Here is an 18,476-nt window from a genome sequence, read left to right on the forward strand (position 1 = left end):
TGGGGAGGGGCATGAGGACTGCCCCACCCCCACACCTGGTTGGCCCCCACTCACTCCGCCGTGTACATTCCCCCAGAGCTTGCTAGGCTCACCTGGATGCTGCTCTCCTCCAGGCCGTTCCCCCTGCTGGACCATCACGGCCTCAAATCCCTTCATTTGGTTGTTAGTCTGCTAACTGCCACCTCCCTCCGCTGGACCTGTCTGTGCCCGCTGAGAGCTGGGGGCTCTTCTGCATCCTTAGCTGTTGCTTCCTCAATGCCTAGAACCCAACTGGCTCCCAAAGCTTCAGGATCAATCCAAGCTCCCCCGTTCTGGCCAGCTCTACCCTCCGAGGCCACCCTGCCCTGCACCCCCATGCCTGTCCCCCTCCAGGCCTCCCATTCCCAGGACACGCTGAAGGTCTGCACAGAATTGCACCCTCCCCACCTTGTCCACTTCGGAAGTGCCAACTTGTGGTCCATCAGCTCAAGGCTCACCTCGGCTCTGACCTCCCCAGCCAGGCCCTTGTCCTTCCGGCTGCACTAAGGCAAGCCAGTGTGTCCCCAGGAGAGCCAAGCTTCTCGAGGACAAGAGCTGGGCTGGTTTGGCAGACGTCGTGGATGAAGGAACAACAGCTGCACCTCGCTGGTCAGCTCTGACCCTCCCAGACCTGTGCCAGGTGCCTCCTCACGGCACGACCTTTCACCTCCTGCACCCTGCCAGGGAGCATTACTACCCCCGTTTACCTACTGGGGAACAGAGGCTCAGAGAAACTGGGAGATTCACCCACGTGAGCATGCGTGGGAACCAGGGCAAAGGCTCTGGGGAGCAATTTAGCAAATCTGCTGAAATTAAAACTGTACATTCCTACGACCTGGTGATTCAAACTTCCACCATAGATGCTGGAGACAAACAGCCTTGAGCATCAAGGAAGAAAGGACGAGAACACTTATGCTCCTGGCACTTCTTTTCCATGGACAGAAAAAGCCTATTTTTTAAAAAACTATTTATTTATTTATTTATTTATTATTTTGGCTGCATTGGGTCTGAGTTGCAGCACGCGGGATCTTTTAGTTGCAGCATGTGGGCTCTTAGTTGCAGCATGCACGTGGGATCTAGTCCCCTGACCGGAGACTGAACCCGGGCCGCCTGCATTGGGAGCACGGAGGCTTACACACTGGGCCACCAGGGAGGTCCCAGAAGAGCCTATTTTTTATGGGAGTCGGTGGGACCACAGTCACTCTATGAGAATTCATGTACTCATTGATTCGTTCATTCACCAGACATTTCCTCAGCACCTACTCTGTGCCTGGCTCTTCGCCAGGTGCTGAACATGCAAAACCAGGTAAGCAGACCCTCTGAATCTGACATTAAATTTCTGGCGTCTTTGTGTGAACCCCTAACCCCCCTGAGACATGCCAACAAAGGGCCCCCTGGGCAGTGGAGGAGAACTCAAGTGTCACTCAGCTACAATTCCTGCAGCACAGGGGGCAGCCAAGGAGGAACCTGGATGGGAGGGACAGCCAGACGGGAAGTGGTGCTCTCTGCTCTTCTGGCTCGGCTGTCACCTCCTTGCTGGAGCTTGCAGAAGACAAGCTCTGCAGCTGCCCAGAGCTGTCACCAAGGAGTGACACTACCCGGCCCTCCTCGTTCGGGGGGACTCTCACTCCTGCTTGGACAACTGCCAGCTCCCCCAGGGAGGCCAAGGACAGGCTGCTCTGAGGCTTCCCTCATCAGCTATCAGGGGGCCTCCCAGAGTGGGGAGGGGGGTGTAGGGGAGTCCAGGGGGCAGGAGAGTGCTGCACACTTCAGGGAAGATGAGGCAGAGGTGAGGACAGGCCTCGGCTCCCCCCATCAGAACGTTCTCTGCCCGCATCACCATCCCTGGGAGGAGGGGCCATCTACTGTCCACCCCCGTCCCCAGTGGAATGTGACTTCCTGCAGGCAGGGCCTCAGGCCTGCTAGCACGACATTCTCAGCACCTAGAACTGTTGTCTGGCACACAGCAGGTGTTCTAGAGACGTGCACTAAGTGAATGAGTGGGTGGGTAGGTGAGCAAACCCTAGAGAGAACAGGAAGACACAACGGATGAAGAAGCCAAGGGGAAAAGCTAGAAGAGTCATAGATGGAAAAGACAGTCGGGGCTGTGGGCAGCGGGGAGAGGACTGGCACCCAGGCCACACAGGTATGGGAATCTCATCTTCCACACCCTACCTGTGCCACCCAGCCTCTCTGAGCCTCAGTGACCTTCCCTAGAAAAGGGAACCTCACAGGGCCACTGGGGCAACGTAGAGCCGTCATATAAGTGCCTCCTTGCCTGGGGCCAGCATGTGTGAAAACTCAGCCTCTTAGGCCATAGGGAGAGGCATTTCCAATAGTAAAAGGCATGAACCCCAAACTCCCTAAGAGAGATGTTTCTGTCTCTTTAGACCCTAAAGCAAACTCATGACTCCCCTGACAGTATGTTGGTGGATCGCGAGCCCCTTAGCCTGGCACAGAAGGCTTTGCCAACCTCATTCCTGCTCTCCCCAAGCACCCTACAGTCCAGTCGGGCCCAACCTTGCACTGTGATGTGGAGATGCCGCTGAGCCTTTACACCATGCTCCCCTCCCGGTCAACTCTGCCTCTGCATTAGGGGCAGCACAAGGGGCCCTCATCTGAGGCATCCTTCCCTGTGACCCTGTGGTACTTGCATGATCAGCAGGCATATTAACCAGGATGAAATTACGGATTCCTTGCCCTGCTCCCCACCCCTCCCGTGTTCCCATCTCTCTGAGCATAGGGACATGAGTGCCTGCTTCTGCACCCCAGTGCCCAGAGTGGGGCCCATGTAGACCAGGGTTCTGAGAGCGCCCAAGGAGCAAATACATGACCGGGGAGAGCTCACACCTGAGGCATGCTCTCCATGTGCCCAGAGAGCCACTGAGCACTTTTCTGGTGTTTAACTCAAGCCATGCTCTAAACAGCCCTAGGCGGTGGCACTAATTATCCCCCATCACGGCATACAGCAGGGCAGGGCGGGCAGTCGCTTCCTTTCTTCTAGGCCTGAAGGAACAATCCACCCGCTGACCGGCCAGTCACGTTCTGATTCACTAGTGCAGTGTCAGGTCTTAATTTCAATTTGTTGCCAATGTTGAAAAGTAATTAGATTTCCTGTAAAAGTGGGATTTCCAGCTTCTCGGCGGGGTGGGCTGGGGCGCTCACAAGAGTCTGTCTGTTGATTCCTAAATGACCACAAGTGAGTGGAACCCAGGAGGGGATCTCCAGAGGTGTCGCCTCTCCTGTCGCCCCAGTCCCCACCACTCCCTATTGTCCACAGCCTGGACACCCTGATTAGGCCTCCTGCCTGGCTCCTGTCAGCATCTGAGAGCGCTGCCTTCTTCTAAGTACTGTATCAGCCTCACACACTGCTGGCCCTGACAGTCATACTTCCTGGTGGCACACAGGGCCATGCTCTCAGGCCAGCGGGACAAGCATGAGGAACAGGAACAGTGCCAGGAACGTCCGGCTGTGGCCACAGCACCAGCAGACCCTGGGGCCTGGGGAGCTGCCGTGTGACAGTGGGAACGTCTTCTCCCCATCCTCACATCCTTTGCTACGGCCAGGCCCAAACCCACATGTGTCCCTCTTGCCCCGGGAGCGCTGCTTGCTTCCCTTCAGCTTAAGGGAACCAAGTTTTAGTGTCCAGTTTCAGAGATGTTTTTCTCTTCCCCAAGAACCAGAGCCAGAGACACGTGAATGGGACTTGGGTCTATGCTTTCCCCCTGGCGGGTTTGCAGCTCTGTGGCCAGTTCACGAGATCACCCCCAAGACAGCAGAAAACATTCCTGTCCTGTCGCTGCCTTCCCCACCATCACCACGTGTCCCCAGCATTCCTGGAAGTTGATGAGAACTGGAGCCCATGTGCCTCTGATTGTTTGCAAATCCTGGCAAGGCTTTGGTGAGCCCAGGCCAATTTCTGGATTAAATTAGAAAAGAAAAGAGGGAAAATATCTGAATCCTGGCACAGACAGAAATCATTCAACAAAAAATGTTTAAGAACATACTGTACAGAGGACTGATCCCACACTAGGAAGGGTCAAAGGGTATGGCCTCGGCTCTGAAAGCTCAGAAACCCCTTTGGATCCCATGTTCTCCATGAGCCTAAGGAGTGTGACTGTCCCTGACAGAAGAGATGCTTGGGGTGGGGGTGGGCAGGCAGGAATTCTTCCAGAATATGAGCAATTAGCCCAGGTGGGAGGAGCAGCTCTGCTGGCCCAGAAATCTTGCTCCTCCTACTATGTAGTTTTAAAATGCTCACTCAGTTGCTTTAAAAAGAATCCCCAAAGTGACCTCACAGACCCATTCAGCTGGCAAAGCTGCGGTGGGGGTGGGCTGGGGTCTGAGCAGGCAGAGGGTGGAGCTCAGCTCAAGTGTGAGGTTCCTGCAATGGCCAGCAAGAAAGGGTTGCTCTAGCTGCAGGGGCTCAGAGGCCCGAAGAGGGAGAGAGGGAGCTTGTGTCCGGGGGGTACCTCTTGTCCGTGAGTGTGCCAGTCTTTATGGATCGGAGTGTGTGGGAGGTGTAAAGATGAAGAAACCAAGTTCAGGGCAAGGCAGGAACTTTGCCAGGTAGGTAAAAGCCAGGATTAGGATGCAACTGCTTCTGACTCCAAAGCTGGTCCTCATTCTACGCCCAATGCTTCCCTAACACGTATGCCCGTGTGCACGGACAACAGTGGGAGGCAAATGCAACTATAAAGTGCTGGGGCCACAGCTCAAGGTGGGCCCTAAGCAAGTAGAAGATTTCTTTATACTCTGAGAGCGAATACTTCTTGAGAGCCAGAGAGTGGCTTTGTGGGCCGTATGGTCTCTGTCCCAACTACTCAGCTCCACCATTGTAGTACAAAAGCAGCCATAGACAATTCATAAATGAATGGCACAGCCACGTCCCAATAAAACTTTATTTTCAAAAACAGATGATGGGCCGGATTTGGGCTATAGTTTTGGCAACCCTACTTTAGATGCTCCAGTTTATCTTGAAAAATTCAGGCGAATTTTGCTTTAACTCAGTAATATGTCCCAGTTTACTTTCATATAAAATGGATGTTTTAAAATGCTTGCCATTCGGAAAAAGTGGCACTTTAGGGGGAGACACCTCACATCTGTACCGTGGCCTCAGCAGCCTCTGGCAGGCCTCCTGAGAGGACGTGCTCCCAGGAGCAAAGAGCCGTGTTCTGGGGCAGGTCATCACCCAACACACTGGCTTGTCTCGCATCTAGAAGGAGTGCAGGCAGACCAGCAGCTCAGTCAGGCAGCAGTGCTAGTTCTCTATGGATCCTGAGAGCCCGAGCAACCACCAAGGCCTTTGGTTGCTCAGGGAAGAGTAGGACTGAAATTAATGCTTTAGTTAATAAATGCTATAAGCCATATAGGAAGCACTAGTCTTGTGCCTAAGTTTTATATTTCTTGAAGTCTTGGCATGAATAGGTTTTACTTTTAAAAGTGCATTTGTAAACATATTACTTTAATAATGGCTCTCGAGTCTTCCCCGAAGGCTTTCCTCCCTGGCCTCCCATTCACCTGAGCCCAGAGAAGACCCACTGTCCATGCCTGACAAGGTAACTGGAGGTTACCGCGAACATGAGGGCTGCGTCACCGCATGGCTCCTTGGTGTGCCAGGCTCGCACTGCCACAGCACTGAGTTTGAAAGCACAGACTAGCTCAAGGGCTGGCACCAGAGTCAGCAGCAGGCACCTTCAGGAGTGTTGACTGCCTCCCAGCCTGGGAGCTCCAGGCAAGGCAGGAAGCCCGTTTCCAAGGAAGAGGGGTCAACAGGACCGCAGTTCCCAGTGCAGAGGGGGCCCGGGCACAGGCGAGTTCCTTGTCCTCAGGGCTGAGCCTGGTGAAGGTCAGAAGATGAGCCAGAGTTGAAGACTCAGGACGAGGAGGAACGGGATGGCAGCAGGGGGAGGCCGGCGCCGAAAAGGCACACCTAAGTAGGGGACCAAGGCGGGACCCAGCAGCAGTGTGGGACAGGGGCCCTGGAGGAGCCAGCATGGTTGGAGGGGCCGCACATCTGCCAGTGCTCCCCACTCCATCCTCACAGCCTACTGGTGGTGGGATCGAGACCCCTCCTCCCTCAAACATGTGGATGAGGCTCTCTGGCAGCCTTCCCCAAGGGGTCCCAGCCTCTCTGGCCCGGTTAAAGGACCCTGGGCCCAGGACACAGGGCTTCATCCTGGGTTTGCCAGCAAGCTCAAGGCTATGGTGTACGAGAGGTAAAAATCAGTGCAGGGGGCCCCAGGGGATGAGGCCTCAGCCCACAGCCTGGCCTCAGTGCTCAGAAGGCACCAGCTTTCTTCATCTGGGCAGGGAGCCGAGAGCGGTGGTAGATTTGAGCTGACCCTCCGGACGAGTAGAGGATGGGGATGGGCCATAAGAATGGGGCCTGAGGCAGGAAGCACAGGCTCAGGGTCCTGGGTTCAGGGGCGAGTGACCAGGGCCCACGCCCAGGAGGGCTCTGCACTTGGGCTTAACGCTCTGGGGTTACCATCTTGAAATTCATCATTTTACCTTTGAATTTGTGTTTTGCGAGTGAAATCCGCTGGGACAGGGAAGCCTTGGCTCACACGTGGTCCCTCTTCCACAGGACAGGCTCCTGGCTTCCTACTTCCCACTCAGTGACCACTGCAGGGGCCTGCATGCAGGTGCAGGGAGGGTCAGGTGGACACATGTGTCCTGGGGCATCTTGGGGCAGGGCACAACCTGGGTTGGGGCGGTCGGCCTGTGGGAAGGGGAGATGCCCTGTGTTCTTTCAGTGGCAGCTGTCAGGAGACAGGACAGGCAGCTGTCAGGCCCCGGGGGCACACCCTGCATCGCTGGCCAGGACCGGGGGCCCTCAGGGAGTGCTCCCTCATGGCTCCAATCCTGGGGGGGCCTGTCTTCCTCCTCCCAACCTTCTTAAGTCTGGTTGGTGCTTTCTCTGAACTTCTGGTCAGCCTGTGGCACCCTTCGGGCACAAGCCATAAAGTACAAATCTGTTTAATTTTGGTGACTTCCCCATGCTCGTTAAATGTTCTAATATCTGCATTTAAAACAGGCCTTGTACAATATAAAGATGAATGGTAAAATGCATGATTATAATTAAAAATCCTAATTTTTCTTCGCTTAGAGCGATAATAAATAGAAAATTTTAAAATCTTGACAAGTTGAAAGACTGTATACGAAAGGAAAAGGCTTTGTATAGGTACCTTTTATGACACTTTTTCCTGCTCTTTGAATAAGAGAACCACATTTTCAATTTGCACTTGGCCCCGGGAGCTTTGTACCCAGGAGACATTCTGGGTGTGGTGTTGCCACAGCTGAATGCACAGCAAGAATGGTCAGGTGGTCAGTGAGGGCTGGGGTTTGGAAAATGATGCTGCTGACAACAGGCCGTGGGAGTCACTGTTGGGGGCAACCAGAAAGAAACTCCAGAAGATTAACTTCTGGAGAGGGCATGAAATGCCAAAGACAGCCCCCAAGGGAAAAGCCAGGGAGAAAAAGATTTCAGGACATGACTACACACAAAAATGTAAGCCATCAACAAACCAACCCCAAACAAAATAAAACAAAAGGCAAACAACAAAACTGGGGAAAACATTTCCCACACAAACATCAGACAAAAAATTAACCTATTTTAATATAACAGTTCTTCAGATTAACACAAAAGAAGCTAAAGTCCCAGTGGAATAAAGAACATGAATAGGTCAACCATAAAAATATAAGATGATCACTGTTTAAAAAAATATATATATTTTTTTAAATGGGACCTCCTCACCATCAAATACCTACAACTTACAACAAAAGTATATCCCTGTTGTAGCTATCCAACTGCCAAAGCTAAAAAGGATTTGGCGGTGTGAAGAGGTGAGGAGATGGGCATTTACTCAATGGAACATGAATAGGTGAAAATGAACAGAAAGCTTTCTGACAAAGAAAGCTTTAGACTGCACATAAATGTGGACCAAGAATTGTACTTTTAGGAACTTAGTTGAAGGAAATAGTAAAGGATGAGTAATAGTTTCAGCTATAATGATATTAATTACTATTAGTGGCCAAACTAACATCTAAAAGGGAAAAAAATTTTGTTACATGAGTCATATAAATAATCAATTACCTAAAAAGTATGCTACAGTCACGTGGTGCAATGTTATGCCATCATTAAAATGAAGTACTAGGCAATAAGTGATAGGAGAAAACGTCCACAAACCTATATGAATATATTCTAGTTTTCCATCATAAATAGTGTATGGTACATGTTAAATATAGCATATTTTAATAAACAAAGAATGTTACTTTTCTAGATTTGAGGAAGAAAAGAAGGAAACTGGACCTCAAAAGAGGTGCTTGAATGGAGTTGTGGGAGGGTTCTGAACGCCATGAGACCCTTTCTACATCCAGGTGGCTCTCTCGAAATGCTCAGCAAATATTTCCAACCCTTCTGACCCTCGAGAGTCTGAGGTGGAAAGAGGGGTGGATTAATTCCCATTTTCCTATGAAAAAAGTGCATTAAATGTCTTGCCCATTAATGTTGGAAGGAAGTAGCACCTCAAGCAATTTCCTACTGCCCTTGGAGTCACATCCAAGTCCCTCCATTGACTGGCCTTCCTTGCCTCCAACTTCCCCTCTTACTTGGGCCCCTTGTTCCCCACATTGGCCCTACTTCATGGCTGACATAGAGTTGATGCCCAGTAAACACTTGCTGACCGTACTGTATGGACAGGAGCTGTGTGTATTAGAGCAGGATGGGCTGTGTTGCAGTTAACAGCGAATCTACCACATTTCAGTGGCTTAATACAGTAAAGGCTGGTGTGTGTTTCCTTGCACACATCACAGGCTTATGCAGGTTGGGCGGCCCTGCCCCATTTTGTGGCTGCAGCTACTGGGACATGTGACTTCCAAGGTCACTGTGGCAGGACAGAGAGAGAGGGAGTGGATACACTGGCTCTCAGCTGCCTTGGCCAAGAGGTGACCTACGTCATTTCCTTCCACACAGGCCGTTAGCTAGAACTAGCCACACAGCCCCATAAACGAGGTGCAAGGGAGGCTGAGAAATGGAAGGTAGGGGAGCATGTGGATATTTGATGAACCTGAAATGTCGCTGTCACACCAGGACCCACGTCCCAGCCCAGGGTCTGCCACAAAGAGACCCCAAAGGGAGTCCTGCAAGCAGAATAACTGAATGATGAGGGAGACCAAGCTGGCTTAGAGCTGCCAGGGCTGAGCCACGCCGACACCTGGCCCGACACTTTGGCCTCTGCTGCTCCTTGGAGCCCACATTCCCCAGGTCTTTTGCCATCGGGACCCCCACCAGACCCTCCTCCCAGGGCCTCTGTGACCTCCCTCAGGGGACAGACTGTCCGCCCAGGGCTGGCCCCCAGCCTTAGGAGCTGGAAATACTTCCATCCTGGTCCTGGCTGTCCTCACTGCTGACCAAATGCCTCACTTGGAGCACAGTCTGGGCCGGCTGCCGCCACATCTGTCCTGCACGCTGCTGCTTTGGCTTCAAATGCTGGGAAGCCCCAAGACCAGCTGTGCGCTTACAAGAAGAGGGAGCCCTACCCTGGCCAGGCCTTGTAGGGTCACATGGGGCTCTGGCTGCAGCTTCAGGTGCGCCAGCACCTACCGGGTCTAAAGGCCCCCACAGCCAGGGCCACCCACACTGCCATTTAGTGCCATGTGCTGGTCAAGTTCAGAGGAAGGGCACAGCAGGCAGAAAGCAGAATGGTGCTTCCCAAGGGCTGGGGAGAGGGGCAATGGGAGTTATTTTTTAACGGGTACAGAGTGTCAGTTTTGTAAGATGAAGAGAGTTCTGGAGATGGGTAGTGGTGATGGTTGCATAATAATGTGAGTATACTTAATGACACTGAACTGCTCCCTTGTAAACAGTGAAGATGGTAAATTTTATATTTTTTTTCATAATTAAAATTTTTTAAAAATTAAAACAAAAATTCTATTGGAACGTGATTAAATTAAAATTTCAGTTCTTCAATTACACGCCACATTTCAAGCACTCAAGGGTCAGGGTAGCTAGTGGCTATTGTATTGGACACGCAGAATTAGAGCATTTCTAGCAATGCAGAAAGTTCTATTGGACAGCACTGCTAAAGAAGCTCATCTTTTCTCAAATATTCCTGCCTTCTCAATCCCCGTCCTCCCCAAGACCACCAAAGGGCTCACGTGCCTTAGATCATCCCCAGGGACTCTTCCCAGGGCATGCACGTACCCTGGATGAAGACACTGAGCCTTAGAGGGTATTGTCAAGGCAACACAGGATCCAAGCAGGGGGCCTCATCTCCCTCAACCACACTGCACTCTTACGGTGGGAGCTCAGGTTGGAGGTACAGATACCCCCCCACTGTCGTGTCTCCCTGAGCCCAGGAGTGTCCACCAGGTCCTCTGCCTCTGCAGGACCAGCCACTGTGCCTGGAACAAGCACCATTTGCAGGATGCAGCAGGGGAAAAAAGACACGGCCCAAGTATTCTTTCTCAGCTCCTCCGATTCATCTCCTAAAATCCCTTTCTGTTATGATCAAATTTGTTTCAATTTAAGAATTTTTATATTTCTCATGCTTTTCAAGAAACTAAGCGAACCACACCCTTATCCAAAATTGAGGTACAGTTGGATCACGGGGATGTAAATGAACAAATTGAAGTTAACTGGCAAAACCAAGACAAAGCTCTAGACTTCCTCCTGCCAGCTCATGGGCATAAGGTGTGCGCGACAGAGGGACCCTCCACACCAGGGAAAAGGCGGATTTGATCCACCAGCCTCAGGAAAACACTCAGAGTCCTTTGCCGTACTTGTCAAGAATAATTCTAAACCTGCTGTCGCTAAACTAAATATTGTCATCGTCACAATAGCAAAACCACATTTATTTAGAGACTGTAAAACACGTTCACCTTCATCATTTCATTTAATCCTCACCGACAACTCCAGGTGAAAATTATTGCCCATTTTAAAGATGAGAAAACCAAGGCTTAGAAGACTGAAGCCCGTTCTCAGTGACATACCTGGTAGTGGTGGGGGCAGGGGTAACCCAGGTGCAAAATAATAAGAAATATATATCTGGTCTCGGCCCCTCATTCCTGGCACAGACCTCCTAAAACACTTGTCGTTTCCTTAACGATGGGGGTGAGAGGAGCATCTTTAGTTATTCATAATGTGCCCCTTTCAACCTTACCTGAGTTTATGTTAATGAAGCGATTCTTGGTGGGCCCCTAGATAGTTCAGGATGGGGGCTGGTAGCCAGAGGAACCAACTGTGTGATGAGAGAGTTGGAACTTTCAGCCCCACCCCCAACTTTCAGGGAGGAGAGAAAAGCTGGGGATTGAGTTCAATCACCCACGGCCAGGGATTTCCCCAACCATGCCTGCAAGATAAAACCTCCATAAAATCCCTGAACAATGAAGTCCAGAAAGCTTCCAGCTTGGTGAACACATCGAGTTCTGGGATGGTGGTGCATCCAGAGAGGCCACGGAAGCTCCACGCACCTTCCCCATGCCTTGCCCTGTGCAGTCTTCCATTTGGCTGTTCCTCAGTTGTGTGCTTTCTAATAAACCGACGATAGTAAGTAAAGTGGTTTCCTGAGTTCTGTGAACTGTTCTAGCAAATGATTGAACCTGAGGAGCTGGTTGGTAAGAAGCACAGCTGACAACCTGGGGGTTGAGCTCGGCATTTGAAGTGGGGCCCATCTTATGAGACGGAGCTCTTACTCTGTGGGGTGTAGGCTAATTCCAGTGTGAAGAAACAAGTAGTTTTCCTTTACCAGGATTCAGGACTCTCGAATTCCAAAACCAGTCCTTTTGTCCACTGGGTTGGAGGGCAGTATAATACTTGGGGAAAGACATATATTTTGAAGGCAGACAAGATTTTATATCTACCAATTTTATAAAGTTAGTGTGAAGAGTTCCAAAGGTAATGCATGATAAGTGACTAGCACAAGCCTGGCACACAGAGTCACATATTAAGAGCTCAATATTTGTAGCCATCATGGTATTATTATTACTATTATTATATTAAAGGTACTTTTCAAAAATAAGTGAGATTAAGTGTGACAACACTCTCCAAAAAAAAATAACATCTGCAAACAGACTTTGGCCCTGCTTTGCAGATGAGATGGCTGCATTCCAGAGGGTCAAGGACTTACCTAAGGCAGGTGGAGAGGAAGACAGACCGGCAGGCAGGGGTTTACTCCTGGTCCAGTGACCGGCTCATTCATATCCTCCTTCTTGCCCTGACCTATCTCTTCACTAGGGCTCTGGGAGGTCTTGCCCAAGGACCAGCTGAATTCCCAGGGGCTCACCATGACCCAGGAAATAGAGCTGAGAACCAGGCCAGGAGTAGATGTCCTACCCCTCACTGCTCGCCACCAGCTGGACCTCTGGAGGACCCAGTTCACTGACAGGCTGGGGAGCAGCCCTGCTGCTGTAGAGCCCCCTATCCCCTGGGCTTCCCTGCCCACCTCCAGCCCCCTACAAGCCCAGGCTTCCTTCCACAAATCCACTCCTCCCACAATGCTCGGCCCACAGCGTGTCCTGGTTGCAGGCCCACTGCATCTCCCTCCAACCCCTACTATTATCCCAGCAGGGCTCAACTGAGGCACCAGGCAGTGAGGGGCAGGACCTCCACACCACCCTAGGCAGAGGCAGGAACTACATTTTCTACAAGGTCAGCATCCTATACCTCCTGGGGTGGAAGGGGCTGGAATGAGGGGAGGGGTAACAGCTTAATCTCTCAGGATTGGGTAGACAGGGCAGGTGTCCCGTGGTGCCACAGGAGGCTTAGGTGGCACCCAGTCACCCAGTTAAGGAGCCCAGTCTCACAGGGAGAAACGGATGCTCTCTTCCACCTTCACTTCCTCTAACTACCTCAAGGAGAAACCTCGGATGGGTGTCGGTCTGTCTGTCCTCCTCTCTAAGACACACTAATCTCCCATTTGAACATAGTGGGCTGTGGTGCAGACCCAGTAGAAAGTAGGACTGTCTAGCTGGATTTGAATAACATCGCTTTACATTTTACTTCTAGGTTACCTTTACAATACAGCGAGGTTGCCTTTGTAAATAATTTTAAGTTTTAAAAAAAGTCAATTGATTTACAGGAAAATACACAGCCTATACCATGTGGGTACGATGAAAAATTAAGAAAACTGGTACACAAATGACGAGTTTCTAGAAAGCTGCCTTAGCATGTCAACCGCCTTGCCAAGTCAGAACCACCCCCCTCCACCCACCCTTTGCAGAGGAGAAAACTGAGGTTCAACAGAATCGATGGGAGGGTCACCTTGTCTCACCTGGAGACCCAGACGGCCTCCCTGTGACCATGTCACTCACCCCCAGCTCCACCGGGAAACCGTGGCAAGCACAGCTGCCCTGGCCCACCTGCTACCCTCGCCTCCCAGCCCCACGCCCAGTGCCCTGCCCCTGCCCCCGACCCCCACTCACGATGTTCATGAGGGTGAGCAGGTACTTCTGCACATGCTCCTTTCCGTGGAACTGGACCACAGAGTCGTCCACCCCCAGCAGGACCTCGATGTTGTAGTCGTCGTCGGCAGCATGCCTGCGCACCCTCTGCCTGGAGCTGTTGACTCGCTCCTCCAGGATGCCCAGGGCACGGCTGAGGCTGTCCAGGCTGCCCGGGGAGATCCCTGGAAGGAGAGAGGACACAGCCTGTAGCAGCAGCCAAGGCTCACCAGGGACACCGCAGCGGGACAAAACCCCACTCAGATGCAACTCGGCACCTGCCAGGTGCCAGCTTGGCCATCAGCTTGTCATCATCACAGCACCCTAACCGAGGGCATTTCTGTCCCCATTTCACAGAAGAGCAAACTGAGGTTCAGAGAGGGCAGCAGTGACGGGCCAAGTCAGCTCAGACCCGGCGGCATGCAAACCCACAGCTCGGCCATCACAGAGGCCAGGTTCGGCACCCAGCAATGAACAGAGAGGGTGGGAAGCTGGATGGGCAGGGTGGACTCTTTTCATCCATTCACACACTTGCACACTCCCAAAGGGCCACTCAGTGCAAAGAGCTGGTCTCCCCATTTATAACTGGGGAAACTGAGGCCCAGCCCAGGTGGTATGTGTTTCACAGTGTCTTTTCAGACAGCTCCCCTTCTGGAACTTTCTGCTCACTCCCTGGCTGGAGCTAGGTCCCTCATCTCTGTGCCAGGCCTGCCCACTCAACTCCTGGGTTGGGGCCAGGCCGTGGGTGACCCCCGACCCCAGAACTGTGCCTGTCCCTGATGCCAACTGCCAAAGAAATGAAAGGTTGCCTGACTGAATCATGCAGGAATCAGGATGAGCCCCTCTTGTGACAACTCCCCCACAGTCTGCCAGGCAGGGGCTCACTCCATCCCCCACAGGCTAAACACCTGGCTCAGAGCGGGGCAGACCATTTGGGACATGGGGCCTTAGGGGCCGCAGCTGAGCGGGCCAGGGGCTGGATCGCATCAGGCCCAGGACCCCAGGATGTCATTGTACCATCTGCAGAGCTGCAGCATCTGTCTCAATCCCCTTCTACTTTCCCACTGGGTCTGGAGCCCACCTTGGACCAGAGACCTGGCCCCTACCTCTCAGGATTGCAGCTGAGCTGGCCAGGCTGACCTTCAGCATTGCTGGCAGCCACAGACCACACTGTCCAATTAGTCTCAGTGCCAAAGCCTCTGGAAGCCCCTCACTACCCTGCACTGGTCTCTGTGCCCACGCCAGGTCCTTGACCCCAGGGTCCTGCCCCTCCTTGGCACTCCTCGTGGGGGGAGGAACAGGTGTGTCTCAGAGACTCTTGCCCTGGGAAGGACCTAGGACCTCAGGTTATCATGACATCACCAAAGAGTCTTCCAGAACAATTCTTCTCACTTGTCCCCTAAGCTCTTTTCCACGGCCTCCTCTGGAGGCACAGAGAGGCAGCCAGGCCCTCCGAGTATGTCTCCTCATCCAGTGCTGACAACAGGCCTCTTTGATGTGCCTTATTGCCTCCATTTTACAGACCGGAAGACTGAGAGAGTCCCCCAGCCAGCCAGAAGCTCTCTTCTTTACACCTGCTGTCTGTTAGGTTTCAGGCACAAACCTGCAACCTGGTTATGGAAGGAAAAGTGGAGGTGAAGGAGCAGCAGAGGGGGAAGGGCTGCACAGAAAAGAGGAATGGGCTAGTGCCAGGGCTGAGCGTCTGCTGGCATTCCTTACCTCCTGGGGTCCTTGTGCCCCCGCCCCAGCCCTGTAGTCCCCCATGTTCCCCCAGTATGCACAGGCACACACACACTCCACACACATGCACACACATGCACACGGCAGGCACTGCCCAGGGCTGCTCCAGGGAGAGCGCTAGTGCAGAGCTCATCCTTCTGCTGGGCTATCTGGAGATGATTCAGGGCCATCCTTGCTGCTCCCAGGGGAGACGTCAGCTACTTAAACCTGACAGTGGGTTTGAGGAATTGCTACTCTATTTTTACACATTTATTTCTTTGCATTTTCAACAAGCAGGGACAGCTCACCTTCAGAACCACCTTGGGAAGCAGAAAGATGGTAATTTCCATAAAAAAAACTCTTCCGAGGGAAGAGGCTGCATGTTACCCTCTGCCCCTGTCAAGCCAGGGGTCACTGACAGGTGGCCCCTGAGCAAAACCAGACCATGGGGGTGCCTGTTAGGGCCATGTGGTGTTTTTTAAATACCTTATTTGGTTGACGGTATTTCAAAATTTGGAGATTCATGTTAAAACCTAGAATAGCCAGCTTGTCTGAGAAATTAAGAAATGGAGTCACTGTAGAGGGGGAGGGGAGTTTACACTGTGCTGTGGAGTGACGGCCATGCCTGGAAACAGGACACAGGGGCCTGCCGCCTGGCCTGCCGCCCTTGCTGCCCACTTAACCTCTGAAGGCATCAGAGTGTGCCCCCAACCCTAACCCAAGAAGTCACCGTGCAGTGGCTCCTCTTGACATTTTCTGAGGGAGGAAATGGGGCTGCCATCAGGCCAGGGCTGGCTCGGGTACATCTTGTAGCTGCTTCTGCTGAGCAAGCTCAGTTTTTGTTTTGTTTTGTTTTTTTTGTGTTTTGTTTTTTTTTTTGCAGTACGCGGGCCTCTCACTGTTGTGGCCTCTCCCGATGAGGAGCACAGGCTCCGGACGCGCAGGCTCAGCGGCCGTGGCTCACGGGCCCAGCCGCTCCGCGGCATGTGGGATCCTCCCGGACCGGGGCACGAACCCGTGTCCCCTGCATCGGCAGGCGGACTCTCAACCACTGCACCACCAGGGAAGCCCGCAAGCTCAGTTTTTAAATAAATTGTATGTTACAAGCCCATTAAAAACAGCAATGTTTTCTAAGAATGCATTAGAAATGTTAATTTCACCACAAGCATAATTATTGTTATCATTATTATCTCGATCATGATAATTTTAGAGGGTAACTTGGACATTATGTTCTAGAACACCCCCCAAGGCCCAGCCCCTGTAGAGATGTGCCCAAATCCAAAGTAAAGTGCAGATGAAGGGAGGAAGACGGGGCCGCTCGGGGTACCTCGAAGGTGACAGCCCCACCCTACAGTCGGGTCCCTGGAAGCCCCAGCCCTGCTCAGGCCTGGCAGGACGTAGGGAACAGCTCCAAGGTCAGCAGGGTCTGCCAGGCGCCCAGACCTGGGGCCACATGAGTGTTGATGGGACCCAGCAGCCAGGCTGTCATTCCACCTTGTCATTCTTGGATGTCTCCTGAGTTTCCCTACAATGGGCCCGATCCTAAAGGCTAGGCCACGCAGAGATCCCAACCACACTCTGGTTCTAGCGGGCCTATCCCTCAGGCTGAGTCCCGCTCGGGTTCTCAGCTGGCTGCCTAGTGATTCCCTGAAACCAATCCCGGCCTTCAGGGCCTGTCCACCTGCACTGGGCTGCCTCCTTGGTCTAAAGGCCTCAGTTCCTCTTGGTCCCTCAGACCTCTCTGTCACCCTCCCCTCCTCCCCCTGGAGCTCTTGCATGCTTGTAACTGGCCCACTAACGAGCAGTTGGCACTGCCCATCTCCTGCTGAGGTGGGAGGACGATGCTGCCCTGGCTCCTGACTCAATCGCCCTCTGCGCACAGCCTCCCCACAAGGAGAAGCCGCTGGTCCCCCCTGGGTGGCTGATCCATGGTAGATGGTAGGAGACGGGACCCCGGCAGGCCGAGGCTTCCCTGAGCAGAGGTGTCTATGGCAGGACCCTATCTTCTCAATGGGTAACCGCAGGGGTTTTAGTTCCTGGCACTCCCTGTGCTGGGGAGACCTTTCTGGACAGTTCATGTCTCAGGCAAAGGATGACACAACAGGAAGCTTCCAAAAGCTGTCCCTCGTCTTAGAGTCTCTACGGCGGGTCGGACAGAATTCCTCAAAGAGTCAATAACAGTCTGTAAAGAGGACGGAACAGGGGAAGCAGAATTGCATCCGGGGCGTCCCGAAGTGCCCGCCCGCCAGGGGGAGCACGTGGGTCACAGCAGCTACAGCCCCTGGATCACACGCCCCTGCCGGGCCGTGCTGCCCCTGCATCTGGTGGCAGGGTGGGGCCCGTGCACAGCCCCTCACAGTAACAAACCTCCACTATGTCCAGCAGCCATCTGATCCTCACGGCAAACGGGAGGCTCCGCACTATCCTCATTACTGTCCCCGTTTTAGCATCAAGGAACGCCAGGAAGATTAAGTGACTCAGACAGGTCACACCACAGAGAAGGGGCTGGAACTCAGCCCAAGTCATGTCATCCAGAGTTGTTAATGTGCCCCAGAGGGACCTGTGTACTTCACCAGCACCAAGGGATGGTGTGGGAAAACTGAAACTGATAGAAACAAACATGTTTATTCCGGAGAAGAGAAACCCCAGGGACCTGAGTCTGTAAATGCCATGGGAGCATCACGCAGCAAGGGCTGGCTCTGTAGGTTCAAGGGTGCCTGGGTGTTTGCTGTCCCTGTGCAAATCCCACGCCCAGGCCTTTGCTGCACTGGCCTCTCCTAGGATGTCCTTTGTGCTGCTGCTGCTGCTCCTGCCGAAATTTAGCCTTCCTACTGTTAGGGGAACCACTGACCAAAACTGCCCACACTGGCCAGGTAACCATTTGCATGAGACGTTTTTTTGTTTGTTTGTTTGTTTTGCGGTATGCGGGCCTCTCACCGCTGTGGCCTCTCCCGCTGCGGAGCACAGGCTCCAGACGCACAGGCTCAGCGGCCGTGGCTCACGGGCCCAGCCGATCCACGGCATGTGGGATCTTCCCGGACCGGGACACGAACCTGTGTCCCCTGCATCGGCAGGCGGACTCTCAACCACTGTGCCACCAGGGAAGTCCTGCATGAGATGTTTTACGACAGGAGGTCCTGGTAAGGAACACAGAACTAACAAGCCACCACCAACTGGAAGAATTCGGGAAAGGTCAAAAGGAGATGCCAGTCCATATGTCCTCCCAACCTCTCAGATTCCTCCTCGCTGGAATCCATCTTGGCTGAGCGATGCGTGGGCCACCAGGAAGGACCCTG

The 18,476-nt window shown here is 52.8% G+C and overlaps 1 protein-coding gene across 1 annotated transcript in view; it reads right to left on the reverse strand.

The window, feature by feature from the left end:
* Nucleotides 1-18,476, reverse strand: part of ADAMTS2 (ADAM metallopeptidase with thrombospondin type 1 motif 2) — a 229,971-nt gene that overhangs the window by 77,784 nt on the left and 133,711 nt on the right. Inside the window, exon 4 of the mRNA XM_060095018.1 lies at nt 13,444-13,646. Within this exon, the coding sequence (XP_059951001.1) occupies nt 13,444-13,646 (203 nt within the window). The remainder of the gene's footprint in view (nt 1-13,443; nt 13,647-18,476) is intronic.

The sequence above is a fragment of the Mesoplodon densirostris genome, chromosome 3, assembly GCF_025265405.1.
Source record: "Mesoplodon densirostris isolate mMesDen1 chromosome 3, mMesDen1 primary haplotype, whole genome shotgun sequence".
NCBI lineage: Eukaryota > Metazoa > Chordata > Mammalia > Artiodactyla > Ziphiidae > Mesoplodon > Mesoplodon densirostris.